This window comes from Euprymna scolopes, chromosome 44 (assembly GCF_053919585.1).
Source record: "Euprymna scolopes isolate OS-2025 chromosome 44, ASM5391958v1, whole genome shotgun sequence".
Classification (NCBI taxonomy): Eukaryota; Metazoa; Mollusca; class Cephalopoda; order Sepiida; family Sepiolidae; genus Euprymna; species Euprymna scolopes.
The window spans coordinates 31821153-31843638 of record NC_136525.1 but is presented as its reverse complement, the minus strand read 5'-3'; the positions used below and the strand labels follow the sequence as shown (position 1 = coordinate 31843638).

At 31.9% G+C, this 22486-nt stretch overlaps 1 protein-coding gene across 1 annotated transcript in view; it reads left to right on the top strand.

Moving 5' to 3' along the window:
* The window catches only part of LOC145268762 (differentially expressed in FDCP 8-like), a 163024-nt gene extending 142211 nt beyond the window's left edge, over positions 1-20813 (top strand). Inside the window, exons 6-14 of the mRNA XM_080124356.1 lie at positions 1634-1781; positions 4275-4339; positions 6968-7073; positions 10375-10502; positions 12327-12437; positions 13657-13737; positions 16886-17026; positions 18553-18662; positions 20588-20813. Of these exons, the coding sequence (XP_079980482.1) occupies positions 1634-1781; positions 4275-4339; positions 6968-7073; positions 10375-10502; positions 12327-12437; positions 13657-13737; positions 16886-17026; positions 18553-18662; positions 20588-20660 (963 nt within the window). The 3' untranslated portion in view covers positions 20661-20813. The remainder of the gene's footprint in view (positions 1-1633; positions 1782-4274; positions 4340-6967; positions 7074-10374; positions 10503-12326; positions 12438-13656; positions 13738-16885; positions 17027-18552; positions 18663-20587) is intronic.
* The last annotated feature ends 1673 nt before the right edge of the window (positions 20814-22486 follow it).

The window sequence follows — 22486 nt, the reverse complement described above, 5'->3', positions numbered from 1 at the left end:
TGAATGTGACCATCCATTTATGTCCCCATTCCACTACAGATTGGAGGTCATCCTCTAGTGTTTTTGCCATTTCTTTAGTTATGTGTTCATTTGTTTTCCTGTCATGCCTGTTATAGAGTGTGGTGTCATTAGCATATATACCCATCTCAGAGGTAGTTTTGTCGGGGAGATCATTAATAAATGTTAGGAACAATAGAGATCCAAGGATAGACTCGTCTTAGTGTAGGTAAAATTATTTTATATATTCACCGTCCTTGCAAAGGTAAAATTATTTAAATATGTGTTGAAATTCACCGTCCTTGCAAAGGTAAAATTATTTTAAATATGTGTTGTATATTCACCGTCCTTGCAAAGGTAAAATTATTTAAATATGTGTTGTATATTCACCGTCCTTGCAAAAGTAAAATTATTTAAATATGTGTTGAAATTCACCGTCCTTGCAAAGGTAAAATTATTTTAAATATGTGTTGCATATTCACCGTCCTTGCAAAGGTAAAATTATTTTAAATATGTGTTGTATATTCACCGTCCTAAAAAAAAAAGGTAAAATTATTTCATATACATGCTGTAAATTATCTACCCTAGGTAAGATACAATTATTTCATACATTTAATACCCACCCTAGCTAGGTAAAATATCCTTTTGCTCGAAATATCAAATGATACATAGACATTCTCTCTCCTAAGAATAACAAAAATATTCAAAATCAAACTCAATTTTCTCATTGTTTATACGGTCCTGAGCAACGCTGGGTAGCCCCGCTAGTATTTATATAAAGCTTTGGAATCTTTACAGAATTTCGAACAGTGTAGAAGACAAGTAATTCATAATTGTGTTTTTGGTGTTGCCCATAGTAATACTTTTACTTCCAGAAGACTGTCACTTAGCACTGATTATTAATTAGAATTTTTATCACTTGCGACAATGCGCCATAAGTGCTTGTCTGAGGTTACATCATTGAAATTTTGTGGGATAACATCAAAGATGAGAACAGTGGTCCAAATAATCTAAATAATGCATTTGTTGAATATCCGTGTGTACTGAGAAATCATTTGACAAGAATAGGTGCACCTGGGCGATAATATACAAGAAACAACATAAAATAATTATCAAATGTACCAAAAAACATTTGAATAAAAATAAACCTGACATCAGACACCTGCATGGGAATAAACAAATACCATGATCAATTGTTAAATGTTGGATGTTTCGAAGGTCATTTTCGGCAAAAAGTGGAATCAAATTGAACTAAAGTAAGGTCAATTCAGTGAAATGACAATGACAGAATTAAATGTTCTTGGGGTGTGGCTGCAGTGACAATGTCATCTTAAGGGGGTATTTCTGGTGGTCAGAAATGGTTATATAATAACAACCTGAAATGGATATTGGGATTGGTTTACGATTTGAATCAACCATTGAATTTCTGTGCATGCAACCAACTTAACCACCTATCCATCATCGTCATCAACAATAATCATATATTGTTATATTTTTATGTATTAGTGTATCGTCATTCTTTTAAATGCAGCACAAATACAACACATTTTTTTTTTCACTTCACTCAGTTTTTTTTTTTTTTTTTTTTTTTTTTTTTTTTTTCAATGTATATATTTTTTTCTCCTTTTTCTTCCAGGAAGGTCCAGTACAAGCTGATCCAGAGATTAAAGTAGTAATGTCCCATCACTTTAAGATGCGAGTTGGTGCCACGAAACATCCCTGTGAGAAATGTAAAGGAGTGATCTGGGGAATGATTGGAATTCATCCCTGGTACAAATGTCAAGGTTTTCTTTCATTTTTCTACATTTTCCAAATTCTCTCTCTCTCTTCCTCTCATATATATATTATTAATTTAATAACTAGATGTTATGTATTTCAGAGACATACCATGGTTCAGTGATGCGCATTGTCCTTTTACCATTTTAAAGGCTATTAAAAATTCATTTAAATCATTAGTTACTCACAAAATTAAAACCTAAAAAATTTCATTTTGTGAGTCGCTAATAATTTGGAGTTCTGACACTTTTTTTTGTAATAATAACATATCAATCCACATGAATGAAACCATGGTATATCTCTGAAACATGTAACCTATAGTTTTACATAATTTGTATTTTAAATCTCACATTTGCAATTGAGCACTTAATTACTTTCTTTTCCACACATCCCGACACCCTCATAGATATTTTCCTGAGTTTATTTTTAAAAAAAATACACCTTTTAAGGTATATATCCCATATTATAATATCAAGATTGCTTTAAATAACAAGCTCAATGAAGCTATGTTTCTAGCTTCAGAGTATATATATATATATATATATATATATACTGGGATGGCAGTTTATGAATCTCCCAACATGGTGTCAGATGCCTGTTCTTGAGCTGGGTGGTTTCAAAATTTAATTTGTATATGAAAGGAACAGCTGCGATAAATGGATGAATTGTGGAGATGAAAAGAACATGTTGAGGTAATAACATGATGCCGTGGAAGTGCCGTCCATTATATATATATATATATAAACCAGCTATTTTTGCCAAAAAAAGTAAAGTTGATGCAACCATATCGTGGGTCAGACTATTTGAAAGTTAGAATTATAATGTTATGAAGGAGTTTTAATTATAAGACGAGTTGAATTTTTTACAATCGGCATTGACATGTTTTCAGGAATTGTTTATGCAATCCAAGAGTTGGACTTTTTAAAAAATTGTCTTTGTATTAAATAATGATTTAAGAGTTGGATTTTTTAAAAAAGTTAATTGTCATCTCATGGAGAAGATTAATTTGTGATTCGAGAATCTGACTTTTGTGATATGCCATCATCATGTTGCGGAGATGACTTGTATCGAGAGCTACCTGTGTCTGATTGCGTATGGAGGGCCCGCTGTGTCTGGCCGCGTATGGCGGGCCCGCTGTGTCTGGCCGCGTATGGAGGGCCCGCTGTGTCTGGCCACGTATGGAGGGCCCGCTGTGTCTGGCCGCGTATGGAGGGCCCGCTGTGTCTGGCCGCATATGGAGGGCCTGCTGTGTCTGGCTCACCGTGTCTGGCAGTGTATCGAGGGCTCGCTGTGTCTGGCCGTCTCCAGAGGGCTCGCTGTGTCTGGCAATTTATGAAGCTTTAATGATGTAAGGGTACTGATCTATATAATGTGGAATGATCTTTAAATCTTGATCTTGTTACAAAATATAATTTGCATGTGAGAGGATAAGAAGGATGAATTGTGGAAGAGAAGAGGTTGAGTGTTTGGCAGCAAAAAGGGCACGTCAAAACGAAGATGTTGAACTAATAACTTGAATGTTGTTGGAGTGTTTCAAGTTCTTTGATTTTTTTTTTTTTTATTACAAGGATTTCTGATTGTCACTTTCAAAATGAGTTTGTTTTCTTCTCATCTTAAGCACTTTTCATTTCTTCTCTTTTTTTTTTTTTTTTTTGGAATACTATGTTTTTCTTGATATTTGATTATGGCTGAAAAGCAGTCAAATAAACTAAAAACAATGTTTTTAATTATGGGTTGTAAAACATATGTACGATGCTAAAGAAGAAAATATAAGCATTCACCAAAATTACAAAAAAATAAAGTTATGAACTGATTCTTTCATATAACTAGCTGCACTTACTTAGCATTGCCTCATTGCAGTCATTTTAATTATTATTTGTGGCAAAATAACTCTTAAGCAACTATATTTTGTTATTCTTTTATTCAATAATTTTTTTAATTCTATTTAGGAACAGTGTTTTATTTTGTCAACAATATTTAGCAAGTCAATAGAATTCACAAAGGTTAAATTAAATAAACTGATTTCATTTTGAATTCTGCTGTCTGTTTAGTGGAAGTTTTGTCAGTATATATGTTCCTGATTAATTCTGATTAATAGTTACATAATTTCAATTTAATTTCAAAACTTTACAAAAGTAAAAAAAATAGTCATAGATGTTCATATTGGAAAAGAAAGAAAAACTTTAAGTCATCTGTACGTACAATGTGCAAAATAAATTCCGATGTTCTCATACTGTGTATCTAGAATATCTCTTGCATTTTAACAATATAATCTCTGCAAACTTCATAAGTGACTTTAAAAATGGCTAGGTTTCTAAATTGCCTTTATTGTTACAATACTTGTATCAGTACATTTGTCATTTAACTATAGGGTATTGCTGAATCTGAGATATAGAAAATATATGAAATCAAATAATATTCTTGTTACAAAAAATGTATGTTCTTAAATATGCATGCTGTATATCTTGATTAAATTTTTCTGATCATTTCTTCTTTTTCAGATTGTGGATACCATTGTCACCAAAAGTGCCTTAATACCGTAACACGGATTTGTCCAAGTGCAAAGGTTTGTTTATGGTACTCACATATTAATGATTAGTGAAATGATCTTGCATTGCTTCGGTGACAAATTTATAGAATTAAATATCTGCACAAATTTTGCATTTTATTTTTAAAAACCATTTCGTACATATTAAATTAAGTTGCAACTTTTGAGTCATCATCTTAGTTATGTTAATATCATGTTGATGCATTTTCATTTGATTACTGAAATTAAGCAACATTGAGCCTGGTCAGTACCAGCTAGTCCAAGAACCAGCAGCACTGTAGAGCATTTCTTTGGAACTTCAACACTTTGATAGTGTATAACCACATCTTCAGCTGGCCTCCCAGACATCTTCATCAATTTTGGAGTGGTTCTGTAGCTATTGCTTCATGAATGAACTTCTCTGGGTGGCAGCGTGTGGTGTGGTGGAACCTTCTATAAATACACATCTTCTGTTGTCCATAAGTATTATATAGAAGCAGAGACATTTATTATTTTTAGTTATGAAAGATAATTTCTGAACAAATACATCAGAGTTTATGAATTTTAAATGAAATCAAATTGAAACATGCAAGATTCGTAATTGTGATCTCGTCAGTTCATTTAGTGAAATTTGATTATTGAGTATAAAATGTTTTTATGTTTGCTTCAGTTTTTTGTCAACCAGTATAATCGGGATTAAGATCTGTGTGTCAAAGAAAAAAAAAATTAAATTGTGTGTGCATGTGTGTATAATTTCACCACTTATCAAGGTCTGAAGGTCACTCTAACATATGGGTTAAAGAGTGCATGGTGGTCACCAGGACAACAGCATAGTAATTGTTAGTGCAAATTGGGTAGAAATTAAGGGACAGCTCAACAAAAACATGTTTACATTGGTCTTGAAAACGACCATATTGTAGTCAGCTGGAAAGCAAGCCAGATAAATAAAGTTCCATGGGTGGGCAGTTCTAGAAAAGAAGCTTTGTTCATGGAATTTGCATTTGGAGTTAGGCACAAATAAAGAGTGTGATAAATTGTTGTTCGTTGTTGTAGCTAGATTAGTGTTTTTTGTGAAGTTTGGGGGAACCATAGATTGAAGCTCTGATGAGCACTTGCCTTGAAAATAATGATAGAGCAGAGACAGGCTTGCAATGTGGGAAAGAAGTTGCAGGGAAGAGAAAAAGGTATCACCTACTAGGTTTTGAAGTCAAGGCAGACTCTGGTGCTCTCAGCAGCTCCTATACAGGTGTGGCAACAGTACACCATTGTAGGACGTAGCTGGCTCTTATACAGGTAGAAGATTGCGTTGGGAGTAAGATACTTGCTGAAATGGTAAAATTATGCAACAGTTTTTCTGGCAACCTTTGCAAAGATTCAATGTAAGTCTTCATTTTAGGCCAGGAGTGTATATCAAACCCAGAAACTTGTCAAAGGAAGACTAGAGGCATTCATATCAATTGGGGCCAACTGGGCATTAGAGAGTTTATGGTTTTGGATGCATTAAAATTAACCATCCACTTTTTGCCCCATTATACCATGGGCAGAGGAGACAGATATTGGTTGTTGTTGGACTTTGAAGTTTTGCCATAGATCGTAGGGTCATCTGTGTGTATATGTCGATGAATGAACTTGGGATATAATTTGGGAGATCATTGATGAAGATAAAGGAGTTGAGCCCAGGATAGATCATAGAGGCATGCCAGAGTTGATACTTTGAACTTCAGACTTCTGCCCATCAACGACTACTACTATTACTATTGGAGAGAAAAGATTTGATGGTTGCAAAAACATTCCAGCTGGAAACATTTCATAGCTGGAAATCTTATGAAGAAGACCTTTATGCCAAATCCTATCAAAGCCCTTTGATATGTCAAGAGCTATTGTTCTTGGGACAAAACCCCTGTCAATAGATTCACTGATCCTGTCTAAAATTATACTCAGTTCATCAGCCGTTGATCTTGCAAGAAGCAAGCCATATTGCTTGTCACTGAGTAAGTTGTTTTTGCTGAGGTGGTCGACAATTCCTCTATTTAACACTGATTCAAGCAATTGGTCTGTACTGAAATGCAGAAGATCGATCTCCAATATTTTAGAATACTGGGCAAATTAGGTTTTCCAAGATCTCTGGAAGCAATTCTCCTTTAGGCATTGATTAAATAGCTTTGCAATTATGGGTGCTAGTTGCAGTTGTAGTTTTTTTGATTACTATAAATGGAATATTGTCAGGACCAGTTGCTTTGCTGGCATCAAGGTTCTTTATAAGCATGACATCACTCTTCCATCCAGCATGCTTTGAATAGATCCGTTACATCTACCATTTGAAAAAGGGATTATATCGAAATATATAATGGAAATTGTCACATACAATAGACCTTACAAGTAAGGCATTTATACTTAACACAATTGAATAAATGTATGTATATATAGACATATATGTATATACATATTGATTTGCAAATTGTCACTTGTTTTCGTCTTTCTTCCTCAGTACTGACTACATTCCATTCCTCGCATTATGATAGCCTTCTAAATCTCTTCTACATACCTATTCCACACAATGCGTCAAGCAAACTACATCTCATTGTTAAATATAATGAAATTATACATTAATATGTAATTGATATATATTCTTATTATAATTAAATTATATATTTCGTATTATTTCAGATTTCACAAGGAGTTTGTTTTATCACAGACATTTGCCCCGAAAAAGGTCTTAGCCGACAAAAGTTTCGATGTGCCGATTGTCGGGAGCCAATTGAATATCAAAGCAGTAAGTATTTTGCTCTATCATTTTAGGACTATGACAAGTTTATTTAACGGATATTTTTTAACCTCCCTTTTTTTGGATACCTTTTCCAGAATGGCTGGACATATTTGGAATATTCCAAATGTAATTTATGTCCTCTAGTCTTATTACTTCTTCAAAAATCTGTTCATCATGGAATTTGGTTCTTATGCAAGCAGACGATTGCATCAGTACTAATTCAACCATTTTCTAACAATTGTTATCCAGTATCTTAATGGGTAAGAGAAGATGGTTGTTATTATAACTAAAGAAGTTGAACGCAAACAACTTTTTTTCTCTTGAAATAATACAACAGTGATGGCTATTACGAATATGAGGAACTACATATGTGTCAATGTCTGTTAGTAAAGACGATGGGTAATATGGAGGGGGACCCTTTTAATTGAGAAGAAATGGATTTCCACTTGAGTCACTGTGGGTGTGAGTTTTCTATTTGGTTGAAATTTGCTTTATATATCTATATATATATATATATATATATATATAGAGAGAGAGAGAGAGGTAAGGGAGACAACTTCTTAAAAAGTTCCAAGGGAAAGTAACTCCTACTAAAATGCATTATCGCCAGAAAAAACAAAAAAAAATTCAACATAAATTTAAAGCAATAAAATAACATGTAATTTCAGATGAGGCTTCTAAGTATTGTGGTAATGCACCCAACCACAAGCTCTATGATTGCGAGATCAAATCTCAGTATAGTCAGCTACACTGATGGCAAAACACATGTCCGCGGATGACTGCCTTATTGATAACTAACAGGGGTACTCGGCATTGCCCGGGTGTTTGGAGGTGTGTGTGCTGTTAAATAAAAAAGAAACTGGGGGGGGGGGTAAAAGTTGGTAGGATTGAACTCGAAGCCCTGAGGCGAAGTTGGAAAATAAAATGTGAAAAAACCATGAACCGTTCGGCCAACCAGAATGAGTTACTGAAAGATGTTTGAATTTAAGTAAGAACCAAATTGACAGGTGCCCGCACAGAAGTCGTAGAGTGTTACGATGACGACGATGTAAGCAATAGCTATTCAGTAAATGAGGTCAATAACCAGGTTTGTTTGTTATAAGCGAAGTAAAAAAAGAAAACATAAAAACGAACATTAAAACTTAAGCGGGGGGGGGGAGTAATCAAAACATAAAAAAAAAACACAAAAAAAGCTAACGTAAGGCAAACGAACGATATTAAATGTAAAAATCGAGAAAATAAAACAGAAAAACGACCGTTAAAACCAAGAAAAAAAAATACATGAAAAATGGCTTAAATAAGCCTGTTTCGATATTAAAACTTAAAAAATCGGTGATACCTGGGTGTTTTTGGGTGTGGTCGGGGGTGGATAAGCGAAATAAAAAAAAAAAAAAAAACCCAGAAAAACGAACGTTACGTGAAAAATGGCTTAAATAACACTGGTTCAATATTTAAATTTAAAAAAATTGAAAAAATAAAAGAAAACATCTCGCACCACGATTCGAACCCAAAATGTTTAGATAACAAACCAACCCGCTAACAACTGAGCTAATGCGACGTACATGAAATTTAGCCAGGTCTTCAACTATTTAAAGTAAATCAGGTCATGACGTCATCTGATGCATGCGTAGAACCGGTCGTTGTCACGAGGGGACGGTTTTTGTTGACCCCCCCCCCCAACACATGTCAAAAATTGTCGATTTCGGGGTGAAAAAATGAACGTCTTTGGCCAATTTTTCGATTTTTTTCGGGCGAAGGATGGAGCTTCAATATGATACCGAGTTTGTGAATTTTTGTTGTCTGTCGAAAGCTTTTAGCAGACACACAAACACACATACATACACACATTTTTGCTTTTATATATATAGATGATTAAGTAAAATACATAAACAATGAAAATATATATATATATATATATATATATATATTCATCTACATCCTTAGAATATAGAACAATTAGAATATAAGAGACAACTTCCTAAAAAGCTCCTAGAGAATAATGCAATTATCGCCAGAAAAAAACAACAAAAAATTTGCCATGCATACAAAAAGGTTGATTTCTGACAAATTGCTAGACTTACCTCCTTATTTTTCTATCATTATTTGGCTGGATTTTCTTTTTTTTTTTTTCTAACTTTAACTTTAGACTTCGAAACCTAGTGGGGAATGCCCTTTTCTCTTCCCTGCAATCTCTTTCCCACAAAAAAGACGTAAGCCTATCTCTGCTTTAGTGTTATTTTCATGGCAAGTGCTCATCTAAGCTCCAATTTATGGTCCCCCCCCCCTCGGCCTGACTTTAATCTAAAACACTTGTTTAGCTGAAACCATTATCAATAATTTCCCTCACGTTTTTATCAATGTGAATTCCATTAACAAAGCTTCTTTCTTAGAACTACGCACCTGTGGAACTCTGTTCCGCTTCCCTGCTTTCCAAATGACTACAGTCCTGGATATGACTTTAAACTATATCTAGTGGTAAGGCCCCAGTTTGTGGGCTTTGGGGAGTGTGAAGCCACCCTTTAATTACCATTGCTCCCAGGTCCACTCTGACCCGGAGTGGTAGTATCTGTTAGGGTCCCAATTATGGGTTAAATAGAAACCGACTTGAAAACAACAAATATATTCTATTAAAAAATTTTTCTTCAAAGGGTTGATATGCTGTAAAACAAAAACAACCAACCAACCAAATGACTACAATATGGTTGTTTTCAAGTCCAACATGAACAAGTTCTTGATAAGCCATCCCCTTAAATATTCCAATTTACCCAATTCCCACTACTAACAATTACTACAACACTTTCCCATTGCACTCATTAACCCTTATCCTCGAATGGCCTCTGGGCCTTGATAAATGGTGACTCCTTTGTAAAAAAAACAAAACCATATTCTATCTTTATTTCTCTTTCTGTTTTTATTGTATTTTTTTCTCTTTTCCTCTTCCTGTCTTGCTTTTCATTTTAATTTTTTAATTTTGCTGTGAAAATTAAGACTTCAAGTGATTCATGAAGCAGGGGTAGGGGAGTTGGATGACTTTTTTGTCATCAACAAATGAATTCACTTCTCCCCCTCCCCCATGCATATTCAATGTCTTTCTCTTAATTTTGACTTTCGTAGTTGAAACTGATTTAGACTCTAAATGAAGCTAAATTGTGGAAAATAGATGTACTCTTTCCATGCACGTGCACATGGGAATGCATTATTAAAGCTAAGGAATTTGCTATGCAGAGTTAAAATCTTATCGAATCACAATATATTCTAATATTCTTGGAAACCATATAAAAAGAAACCGTTTTTCTTTTCTTTTCAGATCAAGGTTGGCAGGAACCACGTCAATGTGATTATACAGGCAACTTTTACTGTGAAATGTGCCATTGGGAAGATCAAATGATAATTCCTGCTCGTGTTCTTTATAATTGGGATTTCGAACCCAGGAAGGTAAGAATTTTACCTTATGATTTTGTCATGTGAAACAAAATGAAAAAAAACTTTTCTTTTTAAATTTTTCATTTTTTTAAAATATTTATGTAATCAGACATAAGTTTATGATCGGTTTTAAATATTTATGCAATGAAGCATAAGTTTATGATCGGTTTTAAATATTTATGCAATGAAGCATAAGTTTATGATCGGTATTTGGATATTTATGCAATGAAGCATAAGTTTATGATCGGTATTTGGATATTTATGCAATGAAGCATAAGTTTATGATCGGTATTTGGATTATTCAGACAATTGTTCTCAACATGGTAAAAGTACTAGGTAAAATTCCCTGACACTCTTATGGAGGTTGATGGTTCAATCTTCAGTGCAGATGATACTCAGAATACAATTGCAAATTACTTAAGACTTATACTTGGTCATGGCTGAAAGAACAAGAGCATGCTACCCCTGTGGATTCAATAAAGGATTCTGTTCAAAATTCTGTGCAGATATCAGTTTAACAGAAAGATTCCTAAGTTTGACTAGAGACATCTGAAGAAAGTTTGAAACATTAAAATAAGTCAAGATGAGAACAATAGTCCAAATAATACATATCAATCCTCATCTCAAAAATTCGGACACAAAATAATTTTGCCTTGTTAGATTATTAAAATTAGGCCCAAATAGGAATCCATCGGACATATTGATACTTGATTTGAGTTTGCCTATTTTTCATTTTTTTTCCTTGCACTATAGCAATCCATCATATTCAGTTTAACATTCATTGCTGACATATGTTGGACAGCTTTTAAAAATTGATTTTCAAACTAACCTATCTTTGATCATGTCTTTATTTATCTCTCTTTATCTCAAGTCCATTTTTATTCCTTTCTGCTACGTTTTTCTTGACCTTCCCCTGTGGATTTATTCTATTATCCCCATTCTTTTACACTTAATTCTCCTTAAGACAACGCTTAAACAGCTTTGTAAGTATGGGAACTAGTTCTGGTTGAAGCTTTTTTAGCACTATAATAGGAATGCTGTCAGGGCCAGTTGCTTTACTGGAATCAAGGTTTTTGATTAGCTTGGCAACATCACGCACAGATATTTGTATGTCACATAGTGTTTTCTGATACAGGAGGAAATACTGTACACTTATTAACCCCTATCCTCGAGTGGCCTCTGGGCTTTGATAAATGGTGACTCCATTGTAAAAAAAATAAAAAGCAAACAATTTATTCAAATTAATCAATAATTCTTTAAACCTGACCATACCAGTAAAACCTTCTGTTCTGCACGCATCTCCTTATACTTTCCAGATTTAATCTCTCTGAGCTCATTGATTTTAAGACTCATATTACAAAAATCAAGTGTTTTTTATTTTTTTATGGAAAATCACTTTTTTTTTACAATTTGAAGTAATTAATGATAAATTGTAACCATTACAAGGCTAAAAACCAACAAAAAATCTTGAAGTTCGAATTATCTTCCTTTGTTTATTCTATACGGCGAAGCATCCTTGCTTCCTCATAAAATTTGATTTTTTAAGTTAAAAAATAACCTCACTTGATCAATTTACATGATTTTTGGTATATGACATACATCATACAGATTTTTCTTTATTCTTGTTTTTTTTTTTATATAGAGGAAGACAAAAAATGTTTGTATTTTAATTTTCTTAACAATCACAGTAACATTCCAAAGACGACTTCTACCCCCACCTCTCAGCTACAATTCTTGATTACTATTGTCCTTTTTGCAATCATTTTGAGATAAATATCATGTTTCTGTTTATCTTAAAAACTTTAAAATTTTTACATATTTTCATTTCTTTTAAAGGTGTGTCGTGCCAGTCGACAGTTTCTCAAACTGCTGATGAAAAAACCTGTTCTGGACATTGAAGCGTATTGTCCACTTATATTTAAAATGTCTGATATGACCGAAATCCAGGTAAAGTTGTTTTTCTTATTTTCGATTAAATTTTGTGCACTTGCATCTACTTTTCATGATTTCTCTCAATTCAGCCAAGTGATTTTGAGATCTACAATCAGAAAAACGAAAAAGGAGTATTTTTTAGATTGAAAGTTTTTAATTACCATTGTAAAAGAAATCCACCTTTTCTTTTTATCATAATTGTCTTTATTAAATAACTGAATATGATCAAATATTTCAATTTCATGGTAGAAATTAATATAGGTCTAAGTTTTTAAGAGGTGCCTCATTTCTATTAGAAATACTCGTCATAATATTATTCAAAAGAGAATTACAAGATTTGTAGGGTAAATACTATTATGGATATAAGATGTAGATATGTCAGCTGGAGAGATATTTATATGATGCTAGCTATTGAGGGTTTCATTATCACTTTTCAAAGTGTGGGAGGGGGAATATCTTTCTGATATATGATGAAAGGGTTCTGGGTTAGGGTTAAAAAAGTTGAGAACCATTAAACTACTAGCTGTTTTCTAAAATTGGTAACGATTGGTTAATTAGTTTAGGCATGAATGCTATAACACAGAAATATACAAGCAAATACATATACTTAACTTTATATGGAAATATACAAGCAAATACATATACTTAACTTTATATAGAAATATACAAGCAAATACATATACTTAACTTTATATGGAAATATATAAGCAAATACATATACTTAACTTTATATAGAAATATATAAGCAAATACATATACTTAACTTTATATAGAAATATATAAGCAAATACATATACTTAACTTTATATGGAAATATACAAGCAAATACATATACTTAACTTTATATAGAAATATACAAGCAAATACATATACTTAACTTTATATAGAAATATATAAGCAAATACATATACTTAACTTTATATAGAAATATATAAGCAAATACATATACTTAACTTTATATAGAAATAGAGAAGATTAAACCTATTGCTTTAACATAATGAGTCACCACTTATCAAGTCCAAAAGCCAATCGAGAATATTAGTTATAATAGATTACACTATTGTCTACTCTTTTTTATACAAGAATCACCATTTACGAAGGTCAAAAGCCAGTCAAGGATAAGAGTTAATAATAATAGATAAGGGGGTAAGAGAGACAGCAAAGTGTACTTTTTGTAATAATTTTTGCAAAATGGAATTTCCTTATTAGTTTTTATTTATTTAAAATTTTTCAGAAACTTCGGAATGACATCCTTCTCATGAAGAAATATTTTATCCAATGCAAAAAGGCCAGAGACAATAAACTGCTGTTATCGGTATGTTGGAAGACTCCCCTCCTTCACCTTTTTTTCCTACTCCATTTCTCTTCTATCTCTAATTTTTTCTCTTTCTTCCCTTCCGTTTTATTTTGTCTTTTTTCTTTTTGATGTAATGACAGGCCAAGTTTTATCTGAGCTGTAATAAGTATAGCCAAAGGGTCACATATTTGGAACCCTATGCCAATAAGTCATGATTAAGTTAACTAGTGTGAATTTTGAGAAGAATCACCTTTAGTGTTCAAACTTCTGTTCAAAATACCGTGTAGATTTCGACAAAGATTCTAGAGTTCAACAAGATACACCTGAAGAAGGTTGAAGGTTACATCGACTGAAACATTGTGAAAATGACACTCAAGATGAGAACAGTAGTCGGAAGAATCCAAATAATACGAATAACCAATTCTCATCACTCAGAAACATAAGAGTAAAGTAATTTTTATCCAAAGTAATGATTTATTAAGAATATCATTAATTGCTTTACTTATTTTTTCAATAAACTAGCAAATAAAAGGGTAAGATCAGAGGATAGTAGTTGTATATTGTATGTAGCTGCTCTGTTCTTGTGTATGTATCTGTCACATATTAATAATCAAACAAATGTTCTCTCTATGTGGGTTCTTTATTGTCTTGTTTTCGCCGCTTTCCATTTGTAGCTGTTGATCATCTCATCTGTTTAACTCTATAATTGACCAATAAAACTTTTCATGCAGAAAGAAACACCAGGAGACGTTCACTGAGAGTTTCTGAAGTATTTTATTTTTGGAGAGAATTGATTTGAAAGAAAGACTAATGTTCTAGCCAATTACTTAACTGAAATGGATAACATGTAAACAGTAAAATTTTACACTTGTCGATTTGCAAAGTTTTCTTTTTACGGTAGTTTGTCTCATACTTGTTCTGACAGACAACAAGCATTATTGACGAAGTCTCTTTCGCGCAATTTTCAAACTTTTGTTTACTCTCAGCTTGAAAAATGTGATGTCATCCATCATCTCGACTTTGTCTAACTTATCTAACCTTTGCTTGTGCTTTAATCTTACATGTTAATCTTACAGCTTTGGAACGATTTTGTTTTATGTGGAAATTTGTGGATTTTTATCAGGGAATTCGTTTATGACTCATTCCTCAAGAAATCTATAAAACAAGTTGTCTGTGTGTGTGTCCAGAGAAAGAAATAGGCTGGGTAGAGAGGAAAGAGCTGCTGGGAGGAGAAACTGGGAAAGGAGAAGAGAGAGCTATAAGCTTTAATAGAAATATGTTATGATTTTACTCTGAGCAATGCCTTGCTAGTAAGTTATAAAAGTAGGCTGAATTTTTTCTTGACTGGGGGTGGGTATAGAATTGATTGTCTGTTTTGATTTGTTCTGGACGGCTTCTTTGTTATGTAATTAGATGAGTGACCATTTGGGTTCACTTGTACATGTAGCGGATATCATCCTGGTCGAATTGAGCCAGTTTCCTCCTGAACACAAACTACATCTCGAGCCATTGCAGTCCACTTTTGTCGATGTTGGGTCAGGTTGCTACATGTGGTTAACCAATCCCAATTCCAATGCCAGAGATCAACTACTTTTGGGTCTAGTATTGCATCAAACATGATAGTAGTATTGTTGCAAATTGATGACTCGTATAAATCTGTAAATATTAGTGCAAAAGTTTTTGCTGAATTAAAATTTCAACATAAAAATGAAAAACTGTTTTCGAAAATATAACAAACACGATTTTGCTTTCTATAACTTAATTTTATCTGTCAATGAACTTATATGTGCCTTACTTGTAAAATGAACTTATATGTGCCTTACTTGTAAAATGAACTTATATGTGCCTTACTTGTAAAATGAACTTATATGTGCCTTACTTGTAAAATGAACTTATATGTGCCTTACTTGTAAAATGAACTTATATGTGCCTTACTTGTAAAATGAACTTATATGTGCCTTACTTGTAAAATGAACTTATATGTGCCTTACTTGTAAAATGAACTTATATGTGCCTTACTTGTAAAATGAACTTATATGTGCCTTACTTGTAAAATGAACTTATATGTGCCTTACTTGTAAAATGAACTTATATGTGCCTTACTTGTAAAATGAACTTATATGTGCCTTACTTGTAAAATGAACTTATATGTGCCTTACTTGTAAAATGAACTTATATGTGCCTTACTTGTAAAATGAACTTATATGTGCCTTACTTGTAAAATGAACTTATATGTGCCTTACTTGTAAAATGAACTTATATGTGCCTTACTTGTAAAATGAACTTATATGTGCCTTACTTGTAAAATGAACTTATATGTGCCTTACTTGTAAAATGAACTTATATGTGCCTTACTTGTAAAATGAACTTATATGTGCCTTACTTGTAAAATGAACTTATATGTGCCTTACTTGTAAAATGAACTTATATGTGCCTTACTTGTAAAATGAACTTATATGTGCCTTACTTGTAAAATGAACTTATATGTGCCTTACTTGTAAAATGAACTTATATGTGCCTTACTTGTAAAATGAACTTATATGTGCCTTACTTGTAAAATGAACTTATATGTGCCTTACTTGTAAAATGAACTTATATGTGCCTTACTTGTAAAATGAACTTATATGTGCCTTACTTGTAAAATTCTTTACATTTTGATGTAAAATATGAATCTAACTTGTGTTCAATTTCTAAGGCAACCTAAATAGTTTTGTAATAAGTGATAATGAAAGGGTGTTAAGTCATGAGAATATGCAGGATGGGACGAAATTTCCCAACCAAATTCTGTGTGAGGACAAGCATTATCATAATGGAAGATGAATCCCTTTCTGTTGACTAAAATAATCACTTTTAGGCCAACATGGTTGAGAATATTTCAGAAAAATATGAATAATACTTTAATAATGTAAAAAAAAAAAGTTATAAATTAATCATGGTGTGTTTAAGTAATAACAATGTGCATAAAATAAATTCTATTTAAAATACCTCTTTTACAAACCTGCAAGAACTTTTGAACTGACCTGATACAAAAAACAGCTATTTGTTGTGATCTACATCAACCAGATACTAGCTGGCAATGACTGTTCTAAGTGAGAATTCATTCTATTTTAAAAAAATCTGATATTCAATTCATCTTTAATCGTGTTTTCTTTATTTTCTCTTGCAGTTGGAAGGACGTCAACACTTTGTGGAAAACTCTTGTATGTATTCGTTACGGGACCTCATCGATGCCAATCTCCAATCCCTGCTGCCAGAATTAAGAGAAATTGTTCGGAACTTTTTGAATCACATCAAAAATGACTGCACGGTAACACTTCCACAAATGACATCTTTTCTTGTTTAGAATACTTAAAAAATTCATTCTTCTGTTTAAAAACGATCCTATCATATAATTATCTAGATGTAAATCTGTTATATATTTGGGGGTCTAGTATGAGTAAGTTATTAAGTTAGTGTGAATTTTGACAAGGGCCACTCTTAGTGCATGTTAGGATAACCTAGGCAAACTGCAATGTACAGGGTGGCAGGTGACATGATTTGAAACAAAGGCCAAAGGTCATCTAAAACGCGCTCAAAAAAACAAATGATATGAGGAAATAAGATGACGTTATGTGTTTGAATGAAAGAACAAAGGATTTCTAGTAAATTTTCTCTGGGAAGTCAAGCCGTGCAGACAACAGTTCAATAATGTAAATAATCTAAGTGAATGTTACACTGAGACTGTCCGTCTGTGCCCATTTTTAAGAGTAGTAACATAGTTATATTGGTCTTTCCCTTTACATGAGTAAATGTTCTCCAAATAAAAATTTTTGAAAACTCAGCAAAGTTTCCCTTGTGTCATCAAAAATTTATTTTGCCTAAAAAGATGATCACGGCATAAAAAATTTGAAAAGACAATGAAAAAGTCAATTTTGGGGCCACATTTTATCTTATAACACAAAAAATTTCAAATAAAATTCACATTATTAATCAGTAATCTGAAAATTGGGTACTTGTACAGTTTAGTCAAGACATTAAAAAATGAAAATATCAAAAAAAAGTTTAAATTGTACGTATCCGTTATGGAACAAAGTTCACAGAAAAAAAATTTCACTTAATTTCATCAAGTAGTTTTTTTTTTTTTTGTGTTTTACAGCGAAAAAAACAATTTATGATACCGAGCAAAAGGTTCGAATTTTAGGAAGAAAAGCTAGTATTAAACATGGGGAGGGAGTGTCGGCGCTTTAACTGGAGTTATCTCCCCATGGCGTGTTTTAACAAATTTTACAATGGCTGACTTCAACGCACTCTCATAAGAACATGTTTTTCCACGGTAAAAAAAAAATACTCGATCAAATCAAATTAAATTTTTTTTTTTTTTTTTGAGATCTTCAGTCCAAAACGGATACGTACAATATAACCTTTTTTTCGATATTTTCATTTTTTAATGTCTCAATTAAACTGTACAAGTACCCAATTTTTAGATTACTGTTCTCATCTTGAGTGTTATTTGCACAACGTTTTGGTTGATGTAACCTCTGACTTTCTTAATGGAAAGAAAACATATTACCTCTGTAGGTTAAATAAAGAATTCCATTTGAAATTCTATGCAGATTCCTGAGTTCAACAAGATACACCTGAAGAAAGTTGGAGGTTACATTGAACGAAATGTGAAAATAACACTAAAGATGAGAACCATACTATGAATAATCTAAATAATACAGATAATTCATCCTCATCTCCAAAATTCCGAAACATAAATAAAATGAAAAACTAAAATAACTTCACAGCATCTTTGGCAATGGCAGCTGCAGATACACATCATGTATATAATAGTATTTTTTTGTTTTGCAGTTATGCCGAGCAAAAGGTTTTACATGTGAGATTTGTCAAAGTCCTGAAATTCTGTTTCCCTTTGATGTCTATACCAGTTCTTGTACGTCCTGTTCCCAGGTTTTTCACAGGTATTTATCAACCAGTTCCCCCACTTTTAATGAGTATGCACCAAGAGAATTTTAATATCAGTTCAAATTATTGTTGGAGAATCCCTAGTCAGTTTTGAATGTTAAATTTATTTTATAAAAAAACTGATTTTTTTTTTGTAAACAAACACATAAGTGTATATGTAAAAAACTGTTCTACATTGAATTTTGTATTCTACATTGCTAACAACTTTTTGAGAAACACTTGTCCTCTGAATATGCCTTTGTAGCCCTCCCCCACATATGAGCATTGCTGCAATAATGTGAAAATGAATCCAAAGCTAGTAAGAATAAAGTGAGAACAGGAATGAGCTCTGCTTTTTGATTAGTTTCTTTTGGATGATCAAACTAGTGCGTTTAGGGTTCATTTGGGCATTGTTTCTGTTTGTGTTTAAATGTGGGGAGGGGGTGGCAAAAACATGACCAAAATGTGTTTTCTTATAAAAAATTATGGTTCTTGTCAAAAATTTCCCCAATATTAAAAAGCAAAAATAAAAATCTGAATAATGTACGTATCCATGACCAAATGAAAATATAATTCTCAAAAATCATTTTTTTTTCTAAATAAAAAAAAAAATCTAATTTTTTGAGTAACAGAAAAGTGGTTGTCTTGTCTGCCATTTTGAAAACAATCTAAAACAACAAAAAAATAAAAACGAAGATAACTTAACAATAATTGCATAATTTTTGTTGTAATGTCGACAAGTTTCCATTAATCGTTTAAATATTTTCTATATAAATAAAACTACTTGATCAATTTATGTGGTTTTTGGAATATGATATTTTTGTTTTGTTACAGGTACATACATTACACGTATCTTTATTTTTAATTTTTTAATATAGGGGAAATTCTAGACAAGAACTGATCCTTTTTATATTAGATAAAAAGTTAACAGTTCTGAACACTGCATGTTGAAGTTGGTCCAAGTGATTTCAGTAGAATTGTTCAGAGTAGTCTGCGTGCTCTTCTCAAACTACAACTTGATCACTACCAATGTCCCAAAATTTGAACTCTGTAGCTGAGAAAGTTGTTGATATGAAAACAAACTTCGGATTATTTCGACTACTGTTCTTAATTTGGCTAGTCTCACAATGTTTTGGCTGATGAAACCTCTGACCTTTTTCGGGTACATCTTGTCGAGCTTTGGAATCTTTCTATTGAATTCTGAAATTTCTACAGAATTTGAATTGAACAGAAAAATTCCTGAGTTTGGCAAGATACACATGAAGAAGGTCAGAGGTTACATCGGTCAAAACATGATAGCATTCAAAATAGTAATCTGAATAATACAAATAATCAACAAACAAAATTTTTTATGTTTATATCGTAGAAAAATTGCTGTTGTGCTTTTAGTTAAAGAAAAAGAAAAAAAGTCTATCGCTATGGACTACAAACGTTGCCATTATGATATAATCTAAAATATTTTCTGAGTTATGTTCCTTGTTTCTGTATTCTTCATGCTTTGAATTCATTCTATGAAAAATGACCTTTTAATTATAAATAACTTTCTACTCGATGAATGTTCATAATTTTCACATGTATTACTCTTTTTGATATGACAATTTTTTTTGCTTGACATATTTAAAAAAAATCAATCTGTCACCTATCTCAACAAGCGATAAATCATGCTGCCAAAGATCTTTTGGCAATGGCGATAGACAGATGGGTTATCTCCCTTTAAATATTACAACTGTATTATTTATGCACCAAAAGTCATCAAAAACTAATATTTTTGAATCAACAAAGAAATCCTGTCTTTTTTTTTTTGTTTTAATTTTCTTTTTTCTTTTTTTTTGTTTTAATTTTCTTTTTTCTTTTTGTTTTAATTTTCTTTTTTCTTTTTTTTGTTTTAATTTTCTTTTTTCTTTTTTTTGTTTTAATTTTCTTTTTTCTTTTTATTTTGTAGAAAATGTTTCATGAAAATGCCCACTTGTCCCCGGTGTACACGTCGAGCGCGACGAGGTCATATGCAAGAGTGAAACCAAGTCAAACTCATCAGAAGATTGTTTCCCACCCCTGCAAGTCTGTTATTGACTACATGCATACACGCACATACATATATATATATATATATATATATATATATATATATACATACACACATGCACACACGTACGTGCGTCCAGCATATATCCTTGCCATGTACATATTTCTATCTCTGTTTTTCAAAGTGGCTTTACAACAATCAATATTTCTACAAACAACAAATGTCATGAATAGATTTGCAAATTTTTATATTGTTGCAAGAATTCAACGTATGTGAAAAACAAAAATACAGAAAAATAATTATTGTACATACCTGTCACAGAATGAAAATGTAAAATTCCAAAAATCACAAAATTTGATTAAACATATTTTTTTTAAATAAAAAAAATCAAAGTTTATGAGGAAGTGAGAACAGTGCGTTTTGATCGGCCATATTTAAAATTCGTCACTGGTTAGCTCCCTCTTAACAGTCTCTCCAGAAATAGAGATGAAAATCAACCTACTATTTGCTATTAATAGTTAAAAATTATTAAAAAATAATTTTCTATATAAAAAAAAAACTACTTGATCAATTCGTGAATTTTGGAATATGACATTTCCGTTCTATGATAGGTATGTATACCATAAGGAATTTTTTGTATTTATTTTTTAATTAGGTTGAATTCTGGAGTTGTGTAGTTATATTTACACTGGTGAGCAGATGATTTAAAGAGAAAAAGGATATGAATATTTTTGAAACTGAAAATGTTTTTCTTTTCGAATAGCATAACACCTGTTTTTGTCTAAAGTTTGAGAACAAATATTTCTTACATCTTGTATTTGCAAATACACATCTGTTATACCTGGCTGGTTATGCATGAATGTGTGCGTGTGTGGTTCTACTGATCAAATCAGAGTGGGCATGACTGACGTGTGCATAGATGTGTGAACATCTTTATATGTTGCTGTTTATATGTGAGAATATAGTTACCAGTTTTATTTTGATGGACAGCTGTTTGTTTATGAAAAAAATAAAAATAAATTAAATGGTGTTTGTTTATGAAAAAAATAAAAATAAATTAAATGGTGTTTGTTTATGAAAAAAATAAAAACAAATTAAATGGTGTTTGTTTATGAAAAAAAAAATAAATTAAATGGTGTTTGTTTGTGTATGAAAAAAATAAAAAGAAAAACAAATGGGAAGAAATCATCAAAAACAATATTTACCAGTTTTGCTTGGATCAATGAACATTTTCGTTAAACCAAAGTAAATATCTTGTTTTTGATTTCTTCCTATGTTTAATTTGTTTTTCCTTGTGTCTTTGTCATACAGGATGTCTCCATGATATTTCGATAAATGATGTATTGTATAATATATATATATATATATATATTCATTCATATGCATAATCCTTTTGTAAAGGAGAAATGACCAGTGTACTGAATTCCGTATATAAGAGCAGATATTTTAATTTCAATTAATACTATACATTAGTTTGATTGTCCATTGATATTTGTGGTTTCACAAAAAAACTACCAAGCATAACTGCTCTTCAGTTGATGATCACTGTTAAACTGTTGACTGGAGAGTAGTCATACTCGTTTTCAATTGTTTTTGTTATTTTTACCCCTATTGGTTGGATTTTCAGTGTTTCCCTATAACTGCAGGAGTCTAATTGATGATTAGACTAATGTATAGCATCATTTAAAATTAAAATATATGCTCTTACATATGCAATGCAGCATTCTATATAGTGTTATTTGAAATATATATAAGGGTATAGTAGTTTTTTTGAAGCATTGTTGGAAAATAAGTAGCATATAACTATTTAATAAAGCT